Source organism: Numenius arquata, chromosome 26 (genome assembly GCF_964106895.1).
Source record: "Numenius arquata chromosome 26, bNumArq3.hap1.1, whole genome shotgun sequence".
Taxonomy (NCBI): Eukaryota; Metazoa; Chordata; class Aves; order Charadriiformes; family Scolopacidae; genus Numenius; species Numenius arquata.
Window position 1 is genome coordinate 6,040,418 of NC_133601.1, and position 23,108 is coordinate 6,063,525.

At 63.9% G+C, this 23,108-nt stretch overlaps 4 protein-coding genes across 6 annotated transcripts; 2 read left to right on the forward strand and 2 right to left on the reverse strand.

Moving 5' to 3' along the window:
* Positions 1-258: 258 nt before the first annotated feature.
* On the reverse strand, positions 259-3,717 carry CAPG (capping actin protein, gelsolin like). 3 transcript variants are annotated; one of them, XM_074164304.1, is made up of 9 exons: positions 3,656-3,717; positions 3,412-3,584; positions 3,179-3,333; positions 2,599-2,760; positions 1,771-1,920; positions 1,583-1,675; positions 1,319-1,451; positions 1,153-1,241; positions 259-1,061 (listed from the first exon to the last, which is right to left on the reverse strand). In XM_074164304.1, the coding sequence occupies exons 1-9, from the start codon at positions 3,676-3,678 to the stop codon at positions 996-998; spliced, it is 1,044 nt and encodes a 347-aa protein (XP_074020405.1). In that variant the 5' UTR covers positions 3,679-3,717; the 3' UTR covers positions 259-995. The 3 variants fall into 3 exon arrangements, with proteins under 3 accessions (XP_074020405.1, XP_074020406.1, XP_074020407.1); XM_074164305.1 differs by having other exon boundaries at positions 1,807-1,920; positions 3,656-3,678; XM_074164306.1 differs by lacking the exon at positions 1,583-1,675 and having other exon boundaries at positions 3,656-3,678.
* Positions 3,718-6,567: 2,850 nt separating this feature from the next.
* Positions 6,568-13,276, forward strand: AEBP1 (AE binding protein 1). Its single transcript, XM_074164282.1, has 21 exons — positions 6,568-6,817; positions 7,004-7,390; positions 7,654-7,725; positions 7,997-8,068; positions 8,200-8,301; positions 8,758-8,856; positions 9,011-9,100; positions 9,310-9,387; positions 9,466-9,540; positions 9,628-9,737; positions 9,814-9,953; positions 10,051-10,135; positions 10,230-10,374; positions 10,454-10,542; positions 10,638-10,761; positions 10,856-11,052; positions 11,140-11,319; positions 11,398-11,737; positions 11,844-11,983; positions 12,066-12,165; positions 12,254-13,276. Exons 1-21 carry the CDS (start codon positions 6,568-6,570, stop codon positions 12,802-12,804), a joined length of 3,426 nt encoding a protein of 1,141 aa, XP_074020383.1. The 3' UTR covers positions 12,805-13,276.
* Positions 13,251-20,764, reverse strand: POLD2 (DNA polymerase delta 2, accessory subunit). The gene is made up of 11 exons (XM_074164297.1): positions 20,656-20,764; positions 19,250-19,529; positions 17,031-17,152; positions 16,068-16,191; positions 15,874-15,988; positions 14,858-15,056; positions 14,644-14,724; positions 14,103-14,260; positions 13,859-13,986; positions 13,667-13,768; positions 13,251-13,572 (listed from the first exon to the last, which is right to left on the reverse strand). Exons 2-11 carry the CDS (start codon positions 19,467-19,469, stop codon positions 13,415-13,417), a joined length of 1,407 nt encoding a protein of 468 aa, XP_074020398.1. The 5' UTR covers positions 19,470-19,529; positions 20,656-20,764; the 3' UTR covers positions 13,251-13,414.
* A 924-nt stretch (positions 20,765-21,688) lies between these two features.
* Positions 21,689-23,064, forward strand: GNLY (granulysin). Its single transcript, XM_074164317.1, has 4 exons — positions 21,689-21,728; positions 22,459-22,583; positions 22,680-22,805; positions 22,897-23,064. Exons 1-4 carry the CDS (start codon positions 21,689-21,691, stop codon positions 23,062-23,064), a joined length of 459 nt encoding a protein of 152 aa, XP_074020418.1.
* Positions 23,065-23,108: the final 44 nt, after the last annotated feature.

The following is a 23,108-nucleotide window of genomic DNA, read 5'->3' on the forward strand; positions in this document are numbered from 1 at the left end:
TGCCCAGGGGTGCTGCCAGCCCCTGGGGACATCGTACAGCAGTGGGCATCACCCTGTGGGGCAGAGGCCTGGTGCACTCGTGACACAGCTGGCCCTGCAGGATGCCATGTGGGGTGGCATCTTGCCAGGGTGGTGGGAACATCTTCCTGCCACCGCCATGGCCCCCGCGCTGCCATAGCCCTGCCCCACCTGTGTCTTCCTGCCGTGTCCCCTGTCCCCAGGGCTGGCACCGCATCCAGAGCAGCGAGAGGCGGGACTCGTCATCGTCCCTTTATTCACCAGGGCCTGGGTGCAGGGTGGGGGAACGCGTGGGCACGGGGTGGCATGGGCATGGAGATGGCACAGGGCACAGCAGTGGCACAGCATGGGCACAGGGTGGCATGGGCATGGAGATGGCATGGAGTGGGCATAAGCAGAAAGGTGGTGAGGGCATGGAGATAGCAGAGGTGCAGCAGTGAGGGTGGGGAGACAGTGTTGGCACAGAGTGTGGGCATGGCAGGGGCTTGGGGATGGCATGGGGATGGGAATGAAATGGGCATGGGGTGGGCAAAGGCACGGGATGGCACTGGGATGGGGATGGTACAGCCATAGGGATGGGGGTCAGGATGGCATGGACATGAGGATGACAAGATGGGAATGAAAGGGGCATGGGGTGGGCAAAGGCATGGGGGATGGCGATGGCTCAGGGATGGCACAGGAATGGGGATGGTATGGGCTTGAGGGTGGCATGAGCATGGGAATGGAGATGGCAAAGGGATGGGTATAACATTGGCATGGGGTGGAGAAAGGCAGAGAGGTGGCATGGGGATGGTACAAGGTTGGCATGGGCCTGAGGATGGCATGGGGGCGGGCAGACACAGGGATGTCAGAGGGTGGGAATGGCATGGTCATGGGGACAGTGGAGCAGGGCACAAGTGTTGGCAGGGAGCTGGCACAGCCGGCACAAGCCCAGTGACGCCTTGGGCTGGGCACTGACCCCATGGGCACCTGCTCCCTCACTTCCAGCTGGCGAAGAACTGCTTGAAGAGGGTTGTCTCGCGACCCTGGGGCAGGATTTCCACCTGCCAGGACAGGGACAGGAAGGGGACGGGGACCAGGATGGGTGACATTGCCCATGCCAGCCCCTGGGCACCCCTGGCCACCTGCACCCACCTGTGTCTGGGGCGAGTAGCCCATGCGGGTGATGACCTCCTCGGCCACTTTCAGGGCAGCCTGGCGCTCCTGCTCATTGGCCTTGTGCCCTGCAGATGGGGACGTCAGAGCCACACAGGGGCTGGCCCCTACCCCCGGGTTCCCCACCGTCCCTCTCCCTGGGCACCTTTCCAGACATAGACCTTCCCACCAGCGCCATTGTCCAGCACGAAGCAGTCGTCAGGGCAGAGCAGGCTCTGGCTGAAGGGGCTGCTGGTGGCCACCTGGCTCAGGTCCATGCGCCCTGTCGCATCTGAGACCTGCCCGCAGACAGGCCATCACTGCGGGGCCGCCATGGTGTCCCTTGGCCATGCCCAGCCCTGAGACCACCACGGGGACACTGAGCTATGCCCATCCCTGGGGCCACTGTGGTGTCCCAAGATGACCTTGCCTTGTAGAGGATGGCTGCCCGCGCGTTTCTCTGATCGGCCACAACATCCTCCTCGGGGCTGCCCTCCTGCAAGGTGGGCTTGGGGCCCAGCACCTGCCAGGTAAAGAGATGGGGTATCACAGAGCCACCCCCCAGGGACACTCGGGTCCCCTTCTCCTCCCAGGAGGAATGTTGGGGCTCCATCATACCTTGAGCATCTCGGGTGGCTCCTCGCCATCCACCACAATCTCCAGGCGAGCCTTGCCACCCCGCTCGCCGTCCCGGATGGCTGCAGCCAGCTCCTGCGCCCGGCTGCGCTCCAGCATATTGCATCTGGCTCCGCACCAGACGAAGAGGGTCTGGGAACAGGGAGAGGGACAGTGGTGATGGAGCCATCCCACCTCCCCTGGGCTACCATGGTGGCCTCCAACCCACAGCACCCAGGTTGAGGATGAAGCAATCACTGAGGTTGAAGCTGGCCCAGGGAGATGCTCTGATGGACAAATGGACACCCTGACAGATGGATGCCCCAACAGACAGACAGACACCCAGATGGACAAATGGATGCCCCGATGGACAGCCTGATACCTCAACAATCAAACATGCCTATGGATAGTGGGGCACCCCAACTGATTGATGGGCACTCCAAGAGACAGACAAGGACAGATAGACACCCCTATGGATAGACAGATGGCCCAATGGACAGATGGCCACTTGGAAAGACAGATGAACAACCCAACAGACTAGTACTCAGAGGACAAACAGACATCCCAGCAGATAAGACACCCAGAAAACCAGGTAGACACCCCTATGGATGGACACAGACTTTGACAGACAGATGGACACCTCAACAGATGGACACCAGAAGAACAAATAGCCAGCCCTACGGATGGACAGATGCCCCGATGAAAAGGGACACCCCAATGAGCTGATGGACACCAAGAAGAACTCATTGCACCCCCACACCAGGCGAGAAGGCTCTGGGGGGGCAGGGAGAGGGACAGTGGTGACAGGGCCACCCAGCGGCCCCCGCTCACCTCGCCCAGGTCGAGAATGAAGCAGTCGCCGGTGTTGAAGCTGGCCCAGCTCAGATCCCGCTCACTCGCCCGGATGTTCTTCTTGCCCTTCACTTGATAGAGCTTATGCATGGGGCTGGCGCTGGGGTGGGTGGGCTTGAACGCTGAGTCCACGCCGCCCTCCTGCCGGCAGGGGGGTGCTGAGCACCCTGTGGGGGTGCCCAGCACCCAAGGGGGATGACAAGCACCCAGAGGTGATGATGAGCACCCAACGGGGGTGCTGAGCATTTGGTGGGATGCCCAGCACCAAGGGGGGGTGACAGGCACCTATCAGAGATGCTGAACACCCAGAGGGGATGCTGAGAACCCACCAGGGAGGCTGAGCACCCTCTGGGGAAACCCAGCACCCAGAGGGGGTCCCACACACTCAGTGGGGTATAGGCAGGGTGGTGAGGGTGCTGAGAGCTCAGTGGTGGTGCTGAGCGCACCATGGGGATGCTGAGCACCCATCCAGGATGCTGAGAGCCTGGTTGGGATGCTGAGCGCTCAGTGGGGATTCTGAGCACCCCGAGCACCCTTCAGGGGTGCCCAGCCCCCATACCTGGTAGGTGACGCCGCGGGGGAAGTACTCCATGAAGACATCGGACTCGTTGCCCTGTACCTCGCGGTGTGTCACAGGGTGTTCTCCCAGCAGCGCATTCAGCTGGGTGGAGAGGAGGGCGCAGGCACCCTGCTCATCCCGCGAGGAATCCCGGCCTGCGGCGGCAGCCAGCGCTGAGCCCCCTGGTCCCACCACCGCCCCCCCGTGCCCCCACCCGCCACGCCAGGGCTCACCCATCCAGAGGTGGAGGTGGGCTCGCTCGTCTGGCCCATTGTGCAGCACCAGGTAGGCATCCCCCGAGAAGAAGACACCCCACGTCGCCTTGGGGACCTCCACTGGCTTCAGCTTCTCCACTCGCCAGATGTGCAGCCCCGGGTGGGTGGCAGCAGGGCTGAAGGGGGAACCACTGTGGGGCGAGGGGCAACATGAGCTGGGGGGCAAGGTGGGGTGGGAAGTGGGTGGGGAGGGGCTTGGTACCTTTTGGGGAGCGCAGTGTACATGGCGTCAGGGAGGTGATGATGGGTGGGGTGGGTAGATGGATGGACCTGCAGATGGAGGGACACCATGACATGGACAGCACAAGGGATGGAGAACTGGGAGCTCAAGGACACCCCAACAGGGAGATGGGTGCCCCAATGGACAGAATGACACCCTGACAGGTAGATGAACACCCCAATGGACAGATGGACATCTAAGGATGGACAGACGCCTCCATACACATGGATACCCCTACATATAGGTGGACACCCCCATGGACAGACAAACACACCAACAAATGAACACCCAGGAAGACAGACAAACACCCCAATGTCCAGATGTACCCCGATGTACAGCTCGACACTTGGAAGGACAGGTGGACACCCCTACAAACAGATGGGCACCCCCAATGGATAGGTGCACACCTGGAAGGACAGACAGACAGCCCAATGGGTGGGAAGCCACTGGGACAGACTGACGGACACCCATAGAGGCACTCACCCTGTGACAGACAGGCAGACACCCTGAAGGACACCTCGAGAGACACACAGACACCTGGATGGACAGATGGACACCCCGAAGGATACCTGGATGGACAGACGTACACCCCGGTGGACAGACGGACACTCTGAGGGACACCCAGCCAGCCTTCGCAGACGCCCCAACAGCCGTGGGACACCCGGAAGGTGGCGGTGGTGACTCAGGCGGCAGGAAAGGGTGGGGACTGGGGGATGGGGGGGCCGGGCCACGCGTGGGCCCCGCTGGGGGGAGGGGGGGGGGGGGCACTGGGGAGGGCTCGTGGCCTCGTGTGGGGTCCCTCGCACTAGGGATGGGGGACACCGAGCTCTGGGACCTCCTCCACTGGAACACCCTTCCTCGGGGGGCTGCCCCTCCCCTCTGGGTGTCCCCACTCTGGGACCATCCCACCCCACTGGGACCCGCTGTCACCCAGGGGATCAAGTGCCACCAAGGGGGGGGGGGTCCCAGCCCTCTGCCCTGCCAGAGGCTGGGGCAGGTCTGGGGGAGGCTGTACTGGGGAAGGGGGGGGGGGGGGGCATACTGGGGGGAGGCTGTACTGTGGGGGGGACTGTACTGGGACCTGTACTGGAAGGGCTATACTGGATGGGGGGACTGTACTGGGAGGGGCGGGGGAGCAGCACTGTACTGGGGGCTGTGTTGGGGGGAAGCTGCACTGGGATGGGCTTGTACTGGAATGCTGTACTGGGAAGGGAAAGCTGTACTGGGTAGGGAGGACTGGGGGGAGGCTACACTGGGAGACCATCGTACTGGGGGAGCCAAAACGGGTGGGGGAGGCTGTACTGGGATCTGCACTGGGAGGGAGGGGCTGCAGCGAGGCTCACTGGGAAGCACTGAGAGGCACATGGCAGGGGCCTCCCCAACAGCTCCCCGCAGGCCCCATCCGCAGCATTGCTGGGAAGTGACTCACGGCTGGGGGGGGGCACGCATGTGACGAGTGCGGGCGGCCTGAGCCAGCCACGTGGGCCTGGGGAGCCTGCGGGGCCAGGGGGCACCCACTGCACCCCCCAGGTGCTTAGGGTGGCAGCTGGGGGGGCCAGAGATGTCATGCATGGGGTGGGAAGGGGGTCATGCATGTCCACTGTATGTCTACTGCATGTGTGGTGCATGTGCGCTGCGTCCCATATGCAGTGCACAGGCCACGTGTGTGGTACCGCCTTACATGCAGTGTGTCCAGTGCACCCCATGTGCAGGGAGCCCGTGGGCTCTTGTCCCCCACGCGTGTGCAGGGCCTCACATGCACAGTGCGTGCCCCGTGTGCAGTGTCTTCATGTGTGCAGTGCGTGTGCAGCATGTCAGCATGCTGCTCTGTGTGATGGCGGGGTTCCTGTGTGCTCTGTGTGTAGTGTCATGTGTGCAGTGCTGCGTGTGCCACAGAGGTGTCTGCATGCACTATGTGAGTGTGCAAGGCTGCAGTGCCAGGGTAGCGTGTGTGTGTGCGTACACACATGGTGTCCATGCAGGGCTGCAGTGCTGGTGTGCAGTCGCAGCGTCTCCATGTCCAGTGCCCACCCTGAGCGTGCAAAGGGCTGCGGTGCCGGTGCCCGTTACAGCGCAGTGTGGGTGCCCGGCCAGTGCCCTCACCCGGTGCCGCTGCCCACCAGGTGCCCATGCAGTGCTGATGCAGTGCACACAGTGCTGGGGCCAGTGCAGCACCAGCTCTGGGTCTGTGGTGGTTCCCAAACAACCAGTGCACGCCTGATGCAGTGCTGGGGCAGTTGCAGTGCCGGTGCAGTGCAGTTGTGGTGCCGGTGCAGTGCAGTTGTGGTGCCGGTGCAGTTGCAGTGCAGTTGCGGTGCCAGTGCTGGTGCAGTTGCAGTACCGGTGCAGTTGCAGTGCAGCTGCAGTGCAGTTGCAGTTGCAGTGCCGGTGCCGGTGCAGTTGCAGTGCAGTTGCAGTTGCAGTGCAGTTGCTGTGCCAGTGCAGTTGCGGTGCCGGTGCAGTTGCAGTGCAGTTGCGGTGCCGGTGCCGGTGCAGTTGCAGTGCAGTTGCGGTGCCGGTGCCAGTGCCGGTGCAGTTGCGGTGCCAGTGCCGGTGCAGTTGCAGTGCAGTTGCAGTGCCGGTGCCGTTGCAGTGCCAGTTGCAGTGCAGTTGCAGTGCAGTGCCGGTGCCGGTGCAGTTGCAGTGCAGTGCCGGTGCCGGTGCCGTTGCAGTGCCAGTTGCAGTGCAGTTGCAGTGCAGTGCAGTGCCGGTGCAGTTGCAGTGCAGTGCCGGTGCCGTTGCGGTGCAGTTGCAGTGCAGTGCCGGTGCCGGTGCAGTGCCGGTCCCGCGCGGCGCCGCTGCAGTTCGGTGCCGCCCCCGGCTCCTGCGCCCGCCCCCCGCCCGCTCGCCCGCCCGGGCTCTCCGGTGCCGGGGCCGGTGCGGGGGACGCGGCGATGGGGCTGGCGGGGCCGCCCCGCTCCTGCCTCCTGCTGACGGCCGCGCTGCTGCCGCTGCTGCTGCCCGGGGCCGTCCCGGGCCCCGCCGCGCCGCCCGCGCTCACGGACGCCGAGATCGAAGAGTTTCTGCGCGGTTTCCTCGGCCCCGGGGAGCGCGGGGACGGCGACAGCGACGGGGACGGGGATGGCACCGAGCTGGGCTTCGGCACCGACGGGAGCATCGGGACCGACCTGGGCACCGGCCCCGGTGAGCGAGCGGCACCGGCACGGCGGGTCGGGGCTGCCCGGTCCCGGTCCCGGTCCCCGCCGGGGTCCCACAGGGCTGGGGGGGGGGGGGGGGGGGGGCAGCGGGAGGTGGGGACGCCCCCGTCCGCCCCTCACCCCACGGTGGGGCGGCTACCCTCCCCCTTCCCCCCGCTCCCCGCTTCCCTAGGTTCCCCGGGACAGCTGACGGAGCCCAAGAAACCCAAGAAGGGGAAGAAGGAAAAACCTCCCAAACCCACCAAGAAGCCCAAAGAGAGACCCCGGGGCTCCAAGAAGGACAAGGACAGGGACAGAGGCAAGGACAAGCCCCCCAAGAAGCCCAAGGAAAAGCCCCCCAAAGGCTCCGAAAAACCCCCAAAAGGCTCCAAAAAGTCCAAGGAGAAGCCACCCAAGGCCACCAAAACATCTTCCGGCAAGAAGCCACCAGAGCCACCGACCAGGCCCCCGGAGCCCTCTGCTGTCCCGCAGCCCTCATGGGGTGAGGACGATGTGGGGACACCCCTGCCCCCGGAGCAGCCTTTGCCCTATGAAGAGGAAGAGGATGGAGGTGGCCGAGGTGAGTCTTGGGGATCCTGTCTTACCACCAGCCGGGGTGGGGCGGAGGGTCTTGGCACTCCACAGTGTCACCCCGTGTCCCGCTCGGCTCCCTGGTGGCACCCCATGGCTGGCTGGGCTTTGTCCTCTGTAGGAGTCCCCACTGCGGGGGAACACAATAGGTTTCCTCAATGGGATTTTCTTTCGGCATGGGGCTTTTGCGGGGACCAACCTGGGGGGCTGTGGGGCACTGCCAGCCCCTCATTTTGTGTCCCTGTTCCCCAGAGGAGCTGGAGGAGCCACTGAGCGAGCCCTGGGGGCTGGGCCGGGAGGACTGGCGCCCTGAGCCCGAGCCTGGTGAGTGCCCTGTTCCCGGGGCCACATCCCTGCAGCCCAGGGCCATCTCCCTGTGCCCAAATGCCACCTCCCTGCACCCTGATGTCATCTCCGTGCTGCCTGGTGTCACCTCCCTGACTCCCAGGGCCACCACCCTTCACCCCAGTGCCACCTCCCTGAGTTCCAGGGCCACCTCATTGCACCCTGGTGCCTCCTCCCTAATCCCAAATGCCACCTCCCTGCACCCCAGGGCCACCCCTGTGCCCTTTCCCCACATGCCCCCTCCCCACAGATGTCCCCGAGGAGACGGAGCCACCGACGTTGGACTACAACGAGCAGCTGGAGCGGGAAGACTACGAGGACTGTACGGTGCCAGGGCATGGGTGTGGGGGGGGCACTGGGGTCCCCTGGCCTGCAGGGAGAGATGGAGGGTTCCCCTTTGTTCCCCCTCCTTGCACCCCCAAAATCAGTGCCACCCCCTCTTTCTGTCCCCAGTCGAGTACATCCGCCGGCAGCAGAAACCCCGCAAGCCCCCCAGCAGGAAGAAACCCGAGAGAGTCTGGCCTCGGCCCGAGGAGCCACGTAAGTGGGGGGACAGTGGGACAAGGGGGAGGTGGCACCACTTGGGGTGGGGCAGTCCCCAGCCTTAGGGACCCAGAGAATCATCATTTTGGGGCAGCCTGGAGCTGGGATGGACACGTGAATTTCATTAGGGGTGCCATGGGGATCCCCTGTGGGGACATAGAGGGGTCCTGTAGGGACATGGGGGCCCCACAGGGGCACAGGGATCTTGGAGGGGCATAGGGAACCCCATAGGAGCATGCTGACCCTGTGGGGACACAGGGGACCTTGCAGGGACGTGGGGGCACGGTGGTCCCCACAGGGGCACAGTAGAGGCATGGGGACCCCATAGGGATGCAGGGGTACCATAGGGGTACGCTGGCCCCATGGGGAACCCTTGGGGGTGCAGCAGAGGTGTGGGAACTCCATAGGGACACAGGGTACCCCAATTCCCTCCCCCATCCCCAGCAGGGACCCTTTCGCCCTCCCCAGCAAAGCCAGAGGTGCCACCCCCGCAGCCACCCCCCCCACCTGTCCTGGTGACCGAAGGGGACTACGAGGAGGGCTTCGAGCCACCTGACTATGATGACCGTGAGTGATGAGCCAGGGAGGGGTGGGGAGGGGGACGGGGCACCCCAGGCCCCCCATCCCTGGGGAGCTCTGCCCAGCCCCATGGGTGGCAACCCACTCCTGCCCCCCCCCACCCTAAGGGGGTGTCCCAGCCCCTCCCCGTCTGCCCCCACAGTGGCATATGGGCTGCCCCCCCCGCCGAAACCCAGGAAACACCCGGACAAAGAGGACGAGATGGAGACAGACGAGGAGAAACTCAAACCCTGTGAGACACCAGCAGGGACTGGGTGCTGGGACGGGTGGCGTGTCCCTGGGGTGGGTGGCACATCCACGGGGCAGGTGGCACGTCCTCAGGGTAGGAGGCACATCCCTGGGATGGGTGGCACATGCCCAAGGTCAGTGCCACGTTCATGGCGTGGGTGGCATCTCCCTGGGGTGGGTGTCACATGCCCAACAGCTGCTCTCCTCTCCCAGGGAAGCCCAAGAAAGGTGCCAGCAGCAAGGAAGAGGAGGAGGACCCCTGGGTGGAAGAGAAGGGCCGAGATCGCAAAGGTGGGTGCCAGCCCCCCATCCCCATCCCCTCGCCGCCGTCCCCCCAGGCTCTGCCCCCCTCATGCACCCCTTTTCCAGGAAAACCCAAAAAAACAGGAGGGAAGAAGTGGGAGCCAGATGAGGACAAATGGGCCCCTCCGGAGGAGAAGACAAGTGAGTGTCCCTGTTCATGGGTGGAAGTGGGCATCCCAGTGTTGGGGGGTGCCCATCACCTTCCCACTCCACCCCCATTGTCCCCAGAGTGTCCCCCCATCGGCCTGGAGTCCCACCGCATCGATGACGACCAGATCCTGGCCTCCTCCATGCTGCGCCATGGGCTGGGCGCTCAGCGCGGGCGCCTCAATATGCAGGTGAGGGTCACCCACCCCACACCCACCCGTGCCCATGGGCCCCCCAGCCACGTACCCCTCGCTGTCTCCACCCCAGGCAGGCACCAACGAGGACGATTTCTTTGACGGGGCTTGGTGCGCTGAGGACGACAGCCGGGCACACTGGATCGAGGTGGACACCCGCCGCACCACCAAGTTCACCGGCGTCATCACCCAGGGCCGTGACTCCCAGATCCAGTACGGGGACGGGCAGAAGGGGAGGGATCCAGGGACACGGGGTGTGGGGGTGGCTTAGGGACAACCCCCCCTACAACTTCTCCCCTTCTTCCTTCAGCGAGGACTTCGTCACTAGCTTCTACGTGGGCTTCAGCAACGACAGCCAGAACTGGGTGATGTACAGCAATGGCTATGAGGAGATGGTACGGGACCCCAGAACAGGCTGGTTGGGGGAGGGGGATGGGTACGATAGGGACCCTCTGCCTGCCCTTGGCCACATCTCGCCCCCCTCGGCAGATGTTTTATGGCAACGTGGACAAGGACACGCCAGTGCTGACTGAGTTCCCTGAGCCCATGGTGGCCCGTTACATTCGCATCTACCCCCAGACATGGAACGGCAGCCTCTGCCTGCGCCTCGAGGTCCTGGGCTGCCCCCTCTCCAGTAAGAGCCACCCCAAAGTGACCCCCACTCATGGAGGGGGTCACAGCTCCCCACCACTGTGCCTTTGTCCCCTTCACAGCCATCAGCAGCTACTACGCCCAGCAGAATGAGGTGACCTCCACCGACAACCTGGATTTCCGTCACCACACCTACAAGGACATGAGGCAGGTGAGCACCTCCCTGGTGGTGGGCACCTCCGTGGGGGGTGGGCTCAGTCCCCCAAGTGCCACCCCCCCCATTGCCTGCCCCCTCTGTGCCCACAGTTGATGAAGGTGGTGAATGAGGAGTGTCCCACCATCACCCGTATCTACAACATTGGCAAGAGCTCGCGGGGGCTGAAGATCTACGCCATGGAGATTTCCGACAACCCGGGCGAGCATGAAACAGGTGAGTAGGGGAGGGTGGGGGAGGCCAGGCTGCAGTCCCCTGGGGCAGGCAGGGCATGGGTACCACGCTGAGCCTGCCCGCACCTTGCCCGCAGGCGAGCCCGAGTTCAGGTACACGGCGGGACTGCACGGGAACGAGGTGCTGGGCCGGGAGCTGCTGCTCCTGCTGATGCAGTTCCTGTGCAAGGAGTACCAGGACGGCAACCCCCGGGTGCGGAGCCTGGTGACTGAAACCCGCATCCACCTCGTGCCCTCCCTCAACCCCGATGGCTACGAGCTGGCCCGTGAGGCGGTAAGGGGACAGTGGGGCGGTGGGAGGGGACGGCGGGGTGGGGGGGATGCAGCCCCCAGGCTCACTGCTGCTCCGGGCTGCCTGCAGGGCTCTGAGCTGGGCAACTGGGCGCTGGGCCACTGGACAGAGGAGGGCTACGACCTCTTTGAGAACTTCCCTGACTTGGCTTCGGCACTGTGGGCAGCCGAGGAGAGGAGGCTGGTGCCCCACAAGTTCCCCAACCACCACATCCCCATCCCGGAGCACTACCTGGCTGAGGATGCCACGGTGAGCCACGGCACGGGGCACTGCAGCAGGGCGGTGATGGGGAGATGGTGTCTCACACCGCCGTGTCCACCCTGGCAGGTGGCGGTGGAGACACGGGCCATGATGGCGTGGATGGACAAGAACCCCTTTGTGCTGGGAGCCAACCTGCAGGGCGGGGAGAAGCTGGTGTCCTATCCCTTTGACACGGCCCGGCCCATCAGTGAGATGGCAGCAGCTGCCCCTCACCCACCAGATGACTACGAGGACAACCCTGAGCTGCAGGAGACGCCTGACCACGCCATCTTCCGCTGGCTCGCCATCTCCTACGCCTCAGCCCACCTCACCATGACCGAGACCTTCCGTGGGGGCTGCCACACACAGGACATGACCAACGCCATGGGCATCGTGCAGGGGGCCAAGTGGCACCCCCGGGCTGGAAGTAAGTGGGTGCCACGCCATACAGCATGGGCTTGCCTGCTCCACGCTCCCACCACGCGAAGGTGTGAGGGAGCGGCTGGGTGGGCACTTTGTTGTTTGTCTTACAGGCATGAATGACTTCAGCTACCTGCACACCAACTGCCTGGAGCTTTCCATCTACCTGGGCTGTGACAAGTTCCCCCACGAGAGCGAGCTGCAGCAGGAGTGGGAGAACAACAAGGAGTCACTGCTCACCTTCATGGAGCAGGTAGGAGCTGGGCTGTGCCGGGCAGGGAGCCGCGTGGCTGCTCTGCCCCACACAGCTCCTCTCGTCCCCCTTCCTCGCGTAGGTCCATCGGGGCATCAAGGGCTTGGTGACGGACCAGCAGGGAGAACCCATCGCCAACGCCACCATTGTGGTGGGGGGCATCAACCACAACATCAAGACAGGTAGGGTGTGGGGTACGGTGCGAGGCAGGGAGCCGGCAGCACCGCGCTGCCTCCTGCACCCTCCACTGCCTCCCCTTACTGTCCGCAGCCAGCAGCGGGGACTACTGGCGCATCCTGAACCCGGGTGAGTACCGCGTCTCGGCTCGGGCCGAGGGCTACAACCCCAGCGTCAAGACCTGCAGCGTCTTCTATGACATCGGGGCCACCCAGTGCAACTTCGTCCTGTCGCGCTCCAACTGGAAACGCATCCGGGAGATCATGGCCATGAACGGGAACCGGCCCATCCGCCGCATCGTGCCTGGCCGCCCCATGACGCCCCGCGAACGCATGCGCCTGCGAATGCGCCTCCGGCACCGCATGCGGCTCCGGGAGCAGATGAGGCTGCGGCGTCTCAATGCCACCACGGCCACCAGCGGCCCCACGGCCCCACCACCCACCACGGCCCTGCCCTTCCCCTTCAGCAGCACCACCTACGCGCCCTGGAGCCAAGAGCCACCCACAGCCAGCACCTGGGAGATGGAAACCGAAACAGAGGTGGTGACCGAGCTGGTGACGGAGGCAGAGACCTGGGAGCTGGGCACAGGGACGGCACAGCCCTTCACCACGGCTGAGACCTACACCGTGAACTTTGGTGACTAGGAGATGCTTGTCCCCTCGCTTCTGCCTTGAGCCAAGGCTGGACGCTCGTGGCCAGTTTGGTTTCACTGCCGCAGGCTCTGGCATCCACTTCTGAAGTCTTCCTCGAGCCCCGGGCAGCCTGCCTCAGGTGGGCTCCAGCTCCTCACCACGCTGCTTCCTAGGACTGCAGGGCACGCTGTGCCAACGCTCACCCCCACGGCTGGGCGGTTGCTGAGTGTCCCCCTTGCTGGGCCGCAGAGCCGAGCAGGAAAGGACGTGCTGCCCCGTCCCTCAGGGCTGGGCAGTGCCAGCCCCTGCCTGGCCTGGGAGGGGGTGACGAAGGACCCAGCCGTCGCCCCATCCCCGTCTCCCAGCGCAGCGGGGGTGGCAGGGGTGGGCCCGCACTCCCAGGCAGGGCCCACACGGAGGCAGGCACAGCCCCTGTCCCCTCCACACAGTTTTTTGTTACACAAATAAATCAAGTTATATTGGTATGAGCATCTCCTCTCTCCCATGCCCTGGCAGCTCCAAGCCAGCCCTCCCAGGACAGATGGGGATGGCAGGAAGGCTGCAGGTGCCAAGACCCTCTGAATGGCCAGGGGTTTATGGAGTCCATGCCCTGCCTGCCCAGTCAGTGCCCAACCTCCATGCCCCCATCATCATCCTCGGCCCCGAAGCCGGAGAAGCTGATGGGCTGGCAGCTGAGGTCGCGCAGGTTGACAAGGCAGGCAGTCTGCGTGGTGCAGAAGGCGGGCACCGTCACCAGCAGGACCTGCTGCCCGTCCTCCCCTGCAAAGACAGGCAGGTGTCGGGTGGTTGGCACCGCAGTGCGGGGTCCCAGCCCCAAGCGAGGATCAGGGGTGCCGCAGGCTGTGGGACTCACCTTTGAGCAGCTTGGACTGGAAGCGGGGAGTGTTGCCGCAGAAGTAGACATGAGGGCAGTCGGTGAGGATGAAAGGGTCCGATTTGTAAAAGGGGTAGCAGCCTGGGAAGGATGGAAATGAGGAGGGGAACCTGCACCCCTTTGGAGGGTAAATGCCCCCCAACCTTGGTGCCCACCCAGCTCTTGCCTTACCTAGGGTGTCTGGGGCTGTGGGGCTGATGTGTCCCGCCAGCAGCGTCCACTCCAGGATCTCCAGGTAGTCGTCCATGCTGCTGTATTTGAAGATGTCACTGACGTTTTGCCCTGATGTTCCCAAAAACCTACATTTTCGGGGAAGGAAGGACAGATTCGGATGGCTGTACTTGCCAGGACTTGCTCCACGATCCTACGCCACCAGCAATTGTCACAGAGCTGGTGGCATCCCAGGCTTTTTTACCTGATTCCATCCACGTCGGCCTGGTAGGGGTTGGTGACCAGCCGGAGTGTGGAGTAGGCACTGGCGAGGGGCAGCATGCAGTGATGCAGCGGCTGCTGGGGCAGCGTGTAGTTGGTGGGGTCAAACTCACCAGGCATCACGTCCACGGGTACGGAGGTCTGTGGGCAGAGCGAGGACTACTGGGGATGGCCAGGCCACCCTCCTCTGAAGGGGCTCAGAGTAAAGCCCTGGCCAGAGCTGCCAGACTCTGCCTTGCTCCCCGATTTGGCTCCTGCCACTTCCCTGCAGGAAGCCCAGTTTGGCTTCACCACAGAGACCAAATGCCGGGAGAGAGATCTGAAGCTGGGCTGTGCGCTGCCTCCACAGCTTGCTGCATTCCCCTACGGCACCATATGCAGTGCTTAAAGGTGGGCCAGAGCGTTACCCACTCCACACCCCCAGGCTGCTGGCAGAGCATTGCTTCCCCGGTTTAGGAGCCAGGCTCCCTCCCTCAGAAGGTATCCAATTCCCCAGCCAACCCTATCCCACTCCAAGCACTCACGCAAAGCTGCAACAGGATCTCATCCAGCATCTTCACGGCCTCCACACTCGCTGCCTGGGTCTTCTTGGTCAAGTACTTGGCCTGGGCCAGAGAGGAGACAGTGAGGGAACAGCCCCTGCCACCTCTGATCCCTCCTTCACCTCCCCAGGACTTCCCATGCCAGCTCAGGCTGCAGGGATCATCGCCAAGGCTGAAGACCCCTTCCCCACTGTACCTTGTTGATGGTGTCCCGGCCCTGGGTGTTCTGGCTCAGCAGGTTCCCAGCCAGGATGACGCGGGAGATGCGTGCAGCACGGCTCTGCTGTCCCTCAGCGCCCAGCTGCCCGGTCACCACATCCACCATCAGCTGGGTGCTCAGCAGGGCCTCACCACTCCCGCTGCCCAGCCCCAGCCCCGACACCAGCAGGACGAACCTGGGCGAGAGGGGAGGGCTGCAACCGTGCTCCCTGCCCCATCCCTGCCAGGCGGCCATGCCAAAGCTGCCCACACCAAGAGGAGTGAGGGACACCAGCCCCCATCCGCCATCTCTCTAAGCACGAGGCACCAACTCTGATGGGCACACGGGGAAAACGGCAGAGGTGGGGATGGACCACCCCAGGGAGTCACAGTGTTGTTTTTCCTGCCCTTGGAGAGTTTGGATCCAGCGAGGCTGGCAAAGCAAACCTGGCAAAGCAAACCTTCCTCCCCTCCCCTTGGGAGGAGGATGAGAGAGGCATCAGGGACTCATGGGGCAGATGGGGAGGGTCCAGAGGAGGCCACGGAGATGCTGGGAGGGCTGGAGCCCGTCTGCTGTGAGAACAGGCTGAGAGAGTTGGGGGGGTTCAGCCTGGAGAAGAGAAGGCTCCGGGGAGACCTTCAAGCCCATTCCGGTCCCTAAAGGCGCTCCAGGAAAGCTGGGGAGTGACTCTTGATGAGGGAGGGGAGCCATAGGATGAGGGGGAACTGTTTTAAACTGATTTAGATGGGATCTGGGGAAGAAATTCTTTGCTGCGAGGGTGGTGAGACCCTGGCCCAGGTTGCCCAGAGAAGCTGCCCCATCCCTGGAGGGGTTCAAGGGCAGACTGGACAGGGTTCGAAGCAACCTGGTCTGGTGGGAGGTGTCCCTGCCCAGGGCAGGAAAGATGATCTTTGAGGTCTCTTCCAACCCAAACCATTCTGTGATTCCATGAAATGGTCCCCAGGGCCCGGGGACACAGCGCCAGCCCCGCTCCTGTCACTGTGAAGACTCACCGGTCTGAGTCGGGGCCTTTCCAGGGCAGTGGCTGGGGTAGGTTGGCAAAGCAGTGATCCTCCACCAGGAACTTGCCATTGTCCTGCTCGGAGCCGTACACAGCGAAGATGGTCCCTATGGCAGAGAGCAGGCAGTCAAGCCCCCAGCCAGAGCCCGCGAGGTGGCTCCCAGCGAGGAGCCACTGTCACCTTACCTGTCACCAGCCTCTGCACCTCGACGGCTCCTTCCAGCTTGATCCGCTGCAGCTCATCCTCCAGGATCAGCTCATCGGTGGGGTGGATGTACTTGGGCAGGGGAGGCTGAGGCACCAGGTTGTGCTGGGGGGGCAGAACAGGGCAGGCTGTGACAGCCTCAGTGAGGCCAAGCTGCCCCAAAGGGCCCTTCCCCCCCAGCCAAACCTTGCTGGTGGAAACAAGAGTGTGGGCGGGTGACTCATGAGAGCTGCTGCCATGGCCCCCACCACCAGTCCGGCTACTGCCTCCGCTGTTGCTTCAGTGGCCCCAGCAGCTCTGGGCGCTGCTCAGCACCCGGGCGAGCTGGTTTCACTTAATGTTTCCCCGCAACAAAGCCGAGCCGAGCACAGCTCCCCAGCCGGGCAGGAAGCGGCCCAGCCAGGCGGCGGGGGACGGAACTCTGGCTCGCCTTGGGAAACGTGTTTGCAATCACCACCGGGGCAAGCTCTTTGCTGCCTTTGAACCCTGCCCAGCAGTCACGGTGCTGGCTTCATGCCATGAGGAGCAGGCTCCACACATCCCAATATGGGGATATCCCAGATGGGCCCCTGGCAGAGGGGATAGCAGAGCTTCCATGATGCCCCCCCCCTCATCCTTCTCCTCTGCAGCAGGGAAAGGGGGTTTGCTCTGCCAGCCCCGCTGGATCCAAACCCTCCAAGAGCAGGAAAAGCAACCCCATGCAGGCGCATACAGGATCCATGCTGGCACAGAGGGGTGGCACCAAGAGCAGCAGTGGCTAGGGATGGGATGGGCACGGAAAAGATTATACCCCTGCTCCCCAGGTCAAAGCCCTGGCAGTTCCCACTTGCTCGGTCACAGTGAGCACAAGGGAAGCGATGGGAAGCCAGCTGAGATCCCAATGTGTGTTGGCACATCCCCCAGAGCTGTGCAGAGAAGGAGGGAGGGAACGTCCCCACCATTACCTCCTCGCTGATCTCCTGCAGGATGGAGGGCTGCAGCTGCATTGCCTTGAAGAGCGTCCCCACCACGCAGCACTTCTCACCCGCCCGCAGCTCGCAGAGCTTCCTCAGTGCCACGCTGTTCCCTGAGGGGAGAAATGGGGCTCAGCCAGCCTTGGGGACAGCCGCGAGGGCAGTCAAGGCTCAGGGCAGGCCGGGACCAGCTGAAAGGGCCCGAACGCTGGGGCCAGCAAGAGGCAGTGGGGGAATGTGAAGCCTCTGTTTTTTCCTAGAGGCTCAGAGCCGAATGCACATGTGCAGGCCAGATGGGGCCAACGGATCGTACCAGAGAGCCAACACTGCCTGCAGGCATTTCCTCTGTGTGGAGGGGGAGGAAAGCCGGGTCATGGCGGGGTCTGGGGGACCCGCAGCTCCCAGCCACCACCCAGGACAGCGTGCAGAGCTCTCGCTGGACCCATGGGTCCAGCTCTGCCCGGGAAGGGAGGGTGCACAGCTCTGGGATCCTGGACCCTGAGCCGGCTTTCCTGTTCCCCATCCAGGAGACGACCCAAACATCTCACTCAGATTTGACAGGCAGGAGAGATCATTCACCACCCCCAAGTCTAATCCTCTGCCCAGGATCCCTGCTGGAAGCCAGGATCCCCATCACAGCCGGGCAATTGGGAAGATCCCGGCATGAAGACAGGCTGTTGGAAAGGAACAGTTTCCTCTGTCTGAAAGGCACAAACAGGTCCCTGGGCTTTAGTCAGGGATCCACAGGGAGATATGGGCTGGGGGAACCAACACTCAGGAGGTGCCAAGAGCGTCACAGCCCCAGTGCTTCATCATCTTTGTGGGTGGGAGAGCATTTGCAGACAGCAAAAAAAATGCATCTCCCTCACCACAAGCTGAGCCCAAGAGTTCTCACCTCACTCACGAGGACACAGAGGTGCTTCAGCCCCACCCTTTACTCATCCGCAGGACTTTTATTTCCCCCTGTTTAAATCAACCCGTGAAGCCCATCCATCCCGAGCCTCAAGCCCGGCAGGGAGGAGGACTGGCTGCCGGGCTGCGCTGGCTGTTGTTCTCCCAGAACAACACTGCCAGAGCCTGCTGCCACGCCGGCCCCTCGGTCAGGTCATCCCTTCTGGCTGCCGGCAGTGGGGTGATGTTTCCCCCTCAAACTCTCCCTTTGCTAATCACGCGCCTGCTGAACGTGACTGCTGTCCAGTGGAGAGCACCCCACTGTGATCACAGGCACCCTGGGCTCAGTGGAGCTGGAAACACAGATCCATCCATCCCAGGAATGCAAACAGAGTCAGAAAAAACAATCCCATTTTAGTTTCTTATTCTTGGCTCTAACCCCCCAAATGTGTGTGTTTAGGGGGAGGGGAGGTGCTCTCTCCCAGATTTTGCCTGCAGGCTCTTCTTGCTGTGAGACAAACCCCAGAAATTGCGTCCCATCACATGTCTCCGGGAAGTGGAGCTTTACAAAACCACTGGTTCCCGTCACCCTTGGCAAAATCCAGGGTTACAGCGCAGGGGCGGCCGGCCAAGGAACAACATCCACTGTGGAACCGGCACAGCCCAGCGCAGGCCTCGCTTCCATGTGCAGCCCCCGGGGCCAGGGAGAGAAAGAAAAACAAGCAGCCAGCCCAAAAATCTCCATAGAAGGGCAAAGCCAAAAAACTCGGCTGGCCTGAGAGGGGTGAAATTCGATAACAGGCTTTTACCGCGCTGAGGGAGCCATGTGCGCACCAAGGCGGCCAGAAAGCTCAGCCACCGCGCCCTGGCAGCGGCTTCATCCAGCGCTGCCATGACACCTTCGGAAAGTCTCGAGTGTGAGGATCCCACCCGCCAACTGCTCAGGTGGCCCCGCAGGCAAGGAAATGGCCCCCCCGGCACAACCGGCGCCTCTCCCACCCCCTGACAAACCTCACGCTTAACTCGTGCTGGTGACAGCCAGTGGAAGCTTTGAGCTGGCCTGGTGAGCAGAAAAAAAAAAGGCTTTTCTCCGCACAGTTGATGTTTAAATGTGATTTTAGAAACATCGAGACACCGTCCGGTGGAGAAACCATCCCCCAAAAAACACCTGTGGGTTATTCGATGCCTGAACGTGTGTGTGAGCTTCAGAACTGATAGCCTACACGTGCTGAAGAATCTCCAAAAAGCTTCCAGCCTGTCGGCTGCGTGGCTTTGCCCTCCGTTCCCAAAGCAGGGGGGGTTTCCCCAAAGGGACTCACCCCACTTCTGTCGCGCCCGCTCCTCCAGGATGGGCCGCATCTGGATGAGGCGGGCGGCGTAGATATGGGCATACTGACGGCTGAAGCTGCGCTCGCCCAGCAGGAAGGGCTGGGAGCAGTCGGTGTACGCCAAGACTGGCACCCGGGCGAAGGTGGAGGCCTCGGTGGAGGGGGGGGCCAGCAAACCCTGCGCTGTGGAGGCTGTCTGCTCCGAGAACATGGTGGGCCCTGGGCTGGAGCAGCGGGGCTGGGCACCAGACAGAGGGTTTTAACGGTGGGGCTAGAAGGCAAACGGGAAAATTAAGAATGTCGGCAAACACCTGGTACCCCCCAGCCATCACCATCACTCCCAAGGTGCCATGAATCCCTCCCTGGAGGCGGCCCCCACCCCCAAACTGACTCCCTCACCCCCCAAAACACGAACCAGACCTAGGTCTAACCCCCCCAAACACCGCATCCCCCCTCCTTTCCCTCCCCTCCAACACCAGGGCACCCCCAAATTCATCCTGGTGCCAGGAAAACAGCAGGAGCACTCCCCCCAAAATCACACCTTGGCAGCAGGACACCCAAAGCAGCCCCCAAATACACCCTGGCCACTGGACCAGCCATGGACCCCCCCAACACTCCCTGGCACCAGGAGCCCCGCACAGCCCCCTGGACACCCCCTAAACACATCCCTTGTCATAAAGGCTCCCCCCAGGGCACTGCGATGCCCCCAAAAACATGCCCCGGCACCAGGACACCTCCAGGACACTCCCTAAACACACCCCCGGCTTAAAAACACACACCCCCCCCGATCACTGGGATCCCCCCAAAAACACTTCCTGCCACCAGAACCCCACCCCAGGACACCCTCTAAATACACCCCCTGGCACAAAGAACCCTTCAGGATACCCCCAAAACCACCTCCTGGCATCAGGACCCATCCCGTGGCATAAAGAACCCCCCAGGGCACCGGGACCCCCCCAAAACCACCCTCTGGCACCAGACACACCCCCCCCCCGCCCCAGAACATGCCCTAAACACACCCCCTGGCACAAAAACTGCCCCCAGGGCACCAGGACCCCACCAAAAACCACCCCCTGGCACCAGAGTCCCCCATGGGCACTGGGATCCCCCCTCTAAAACACCCCATGGCACCAGATCCCCATCGCCACCCCCACAAACACCCCGGCCCAAGACCCCCCACCAGACCCCCTCCAGTCAGCAGGACCCCATAGGGCCTCCCCGGCACCACGGTCCCCTCAAGACCGATGGCGAAGGCCAAAGTGCCCCTAAGCCCGCCCCCCCCCCGCACCCCCAAAGGGCCCCAACAGCCCCCCCGACCCCTCTCTTCCCCCGGCGGGGTCCCTCAGCCGCCCCCCAGCGGGGCTCCCCCAGCCCTCCCCCGGCCGCAGGTCACGTACGGCGTCCGGGGTCAGAGGCCGGGGAGGCCGCCAGCCCGGCACCGCGGACCCGCCATTGGGGGGCCGGGGGGGGAAAAGGCGCGAACGCCGCAAAGGCCGGAAGTCGTGTGGCCGCGGGGCGGAAGTGACGTCAAGGCGGCGTGTCGCCGTGGCAACCGCTGGTGGCGGGGCCGTTACTGTGGGGACGTGGGGGGACGACCGTGAGGGGACGGGCGGTAGCGGGACTCACCGGGAGGGATCGGGGACACTGGGACGGACCCCGAGACACCACGGAGCCCACGGGGGGACGGAGGACACCGGGACTGACCCCCGGGGGGACACCGGGATTGACTCCTCAGGGAGCCCGGGAGGGGATGGGGAGACACCGGGGGGCACCGGGACCGATCCCCAGGACTCCACGGAGCCCATGGGAGGGCAGGGATCACCGGGACCGGTCCCCGGGGGGACGCTGGGACTGACCCGTGGAACCCTACGGAGCCCACGGAAGGACAGGAGACACCGGGACTGTCCCCTGGGGGGACACTGGGACCAGTCCCCCCGGGACCCCACATTACTCGTGGGGGGACAGGGGACACCAGGGCTGATCCCTGAGACCTCAGGGAGGCCAAGAGGGGACTGACCCCTGGTGGGGACATCGGGACCCACCCCCAGGGGGGCACTGGGCCCAAGCCCTGAGACCCCACAGAGCCTGGAAGGGGATGGGGGGCACCAGGACAGACTCCCAGGACCCTGCAGAGCCCAGGCTGGCCTGGCCCCGCACCCACCTCCCCCCATGGTGGCCCCTGCGCTCGGCCCCAAACGGGCCTGGGGGCTGCAGGGTTGGGGCCCCCCATCCCCCCTTCCTGCCGCGGGGGCGGAGGTGTGAGGGAGGAAGGGGGGTGGCGAGCCCACACGCTCCATTTTAAGGCCTTTTTGGGTTTCGGCGGTGCTGAGTGGTGCAGCCGTCCCCACAGCCCGCTCAGCAGGCTATAAAAGCTGCTGGGGTGGGACACGCCGGCTGTTACCTGCTGTCACCCTCTCGAGTGGGCTCGCCATGGCTGCCGCCTTCCTCTTGGTGCTGGTGGTGGTGGGAGGTAACGGGGGTCCCTGCAGCCCCATGTCCCGGCGGGGGGATTGGCACCCTGGGGTGGAGGGGGACACGTGGAGATGGACATGGGGACAGCGGGGGGTGGCAGTGTGCTTGGGAACAGCAGCTGGGGACGGGGTCTTTGTGGGGACCTGGGGATGGAAGCGATGGGGTCTTCATGGGGACGTACATGCAAGTATGGGGGGGCAGGAGAACATGGGGACAGGAAGGCAGGGGGCAGGAAGGATGGCGGGGACAAGGTCCGCCTGGGGACGTGGGGATGATGAGGTCCTTGTGGGGACAGGTTCCATGTGGGGACAAGCACAGGGAGATGGCAGTGAGAAGGTCCACATGGGGACCTGGGGATTGTGGGGATGGGATCATTGTGGGGACCGGCACCTGGGGATGGGGGGACAGGACGACATGAGGACGGGTAGGAGGGATGGGGGGGACAGGGTCCATGTGGGGATGATTGGGATGGGGTCCTTATGGGGACAGGCACCTGGAGATGGCAGGGGTGCGTGGGGTACACGTGGGGACCTGGGGATAGTGGGGAAAGTATCCTTGTGGGGACCTGAGGGTGGTGGGGGACAGGAGGACATGGGGACAGGCAGGAGAGATGGCGCGGATGAGGCTGAGCGAGGTCGAGCACCCAGGGGTGGTGGGGACGGGTTCTGGGCACACAGGGACAGACACGTGCTCCCATGGCCGCGTTCACCGTCCCCATCCCCGCTCAGCAGCCCAGGCCACCGTCTCCGATCCCTGCCGGGGTGGCCCCGTGTCCTGGTGCCAGGACATGGCCACTGCCATCCAGTGCGGCCAGGAGCAGTACTGCCGTGACCTCTGGGACAGCCTGGCCATGGTGAGCACCAGCCCCACTGCCTCGATGCTGGCCGTGGGGCAGCCCCACACTTGTGTTGGGGCCACGCTGGGGCACAGTCTGTGTTTTCCCCCACAGGGGGACATGGCCAAAGGGGATGTGGCTGAAGGGGACACGTTGGCGCCGGGCAGAGGGAAGAAGTGCAGCCTGTGCACCAAAATCCTGAAGCAGATCAAGGCAATGGTGGGCGATGACCCTGACGAGGTGAGCGGTTGCTGGGGGGCCTGGAGGAGTGGGGCGGGGGTCTGGCATACCATGGGTGGCCTCACTGATGCCGCTGTGCTGGTCACGGCAGGCGACGGTGGAGGCGGCGCTGGGCAAAGCCTGCCAGGCGCTGGGCAAGCAGCTGGGCCGGGTCTGCAAGCGGCTGGTGAAGAAGTACCGGGAGGAGATCAGCGAGGCGCTGCAGAACGGTGACCAGCCCCAGGACACCTGCGCCGCCATCGGCTTCTGCAAGGCCTGAGCCCGGTGAGCGCCCACGCTGCGTCCCACACCCCGCATCCTGCA

Coding starts and splice junctions, on each gene's coding strand:
- CAPG (XM_074164304.1), bottom strand. CDS start 3,678: ATGTACACTGCGCTCCCCAAAAG. Junction 2,761..3,178: donor CCCGCGGCGTCACCTACCAG/GTATGGGGGCTG, acceptor CCCTGCCGGCAG/GAGGGCGGCGTGGACTCAGC. Junction 1,452..1,582: donor GGGCAGCCATCCTCTACAAG/GCAAGGTCATCT, acceptor GTCTGCGGGCAG/GTCTCAGATGCGACAGGGCG.
- AEBP1 (XM_074164282.1), top strand. CDS start 6,568: ATGGGGCTGGCGGGGCCGCCCCGCTCCTGCCTCCTGCTGACGGCCGCG. Junction 11,320..11,397: donor ACCTGGCTGAGGATGCCACG/GTGAGCCACGGC, acceptor CCACCCTGGCAG/GTGGCGGTGGAGACACGGGC. Junction 11,984..12,065: donor TGCTCACCTTCATGGAGCAG/GTAGGAGCTGGG, acceptor TTCCTCGCGTAG/GTCCATCGGGGCATCAAGGG.
- POLD2 (XM_074164297.1), bottom strand. CDS start 19,469: ATGTTCTCGGAGCAGACAGCCTCCACAGCGCAGGGTTTGCTGGCCCCC. Junction 13,987..14,102: donor GCCGACGTGGATGGAATCAG/GTAAAAAAGCCT, acceptor CCGAAAATGTAG/GTTTTTGGGAACATCAGGGC. Junction 13,769..13,858: donor CACAGCCCCAGACACCCTAG/GTAAGGCAAGAG, acceptor CATCCTTCCCAG/GCTGCTACCCCTTTTACAAA.
- GNLY (XM_074164317.1), top strand. CDS start 21,689: ATGGCTGCCGCCTTCCTCTTGGTGCTGGTGGTGGTGGGAG. Junction 21,729..22,458: donor GGTGCTGGTGGTGGTGGGAG/GTAACGGGGGTC, acceptor ATCCCCGCTCAG/CAGCCCAGGCCACCGTCTCC. Junction 22,584..22,679: donor TCTGGGACAGCCTGGCCATG/GTGAGCACCAGC, acceptor TTTCCCCCACAG/GGGGACATGGCCAAAGGGGA.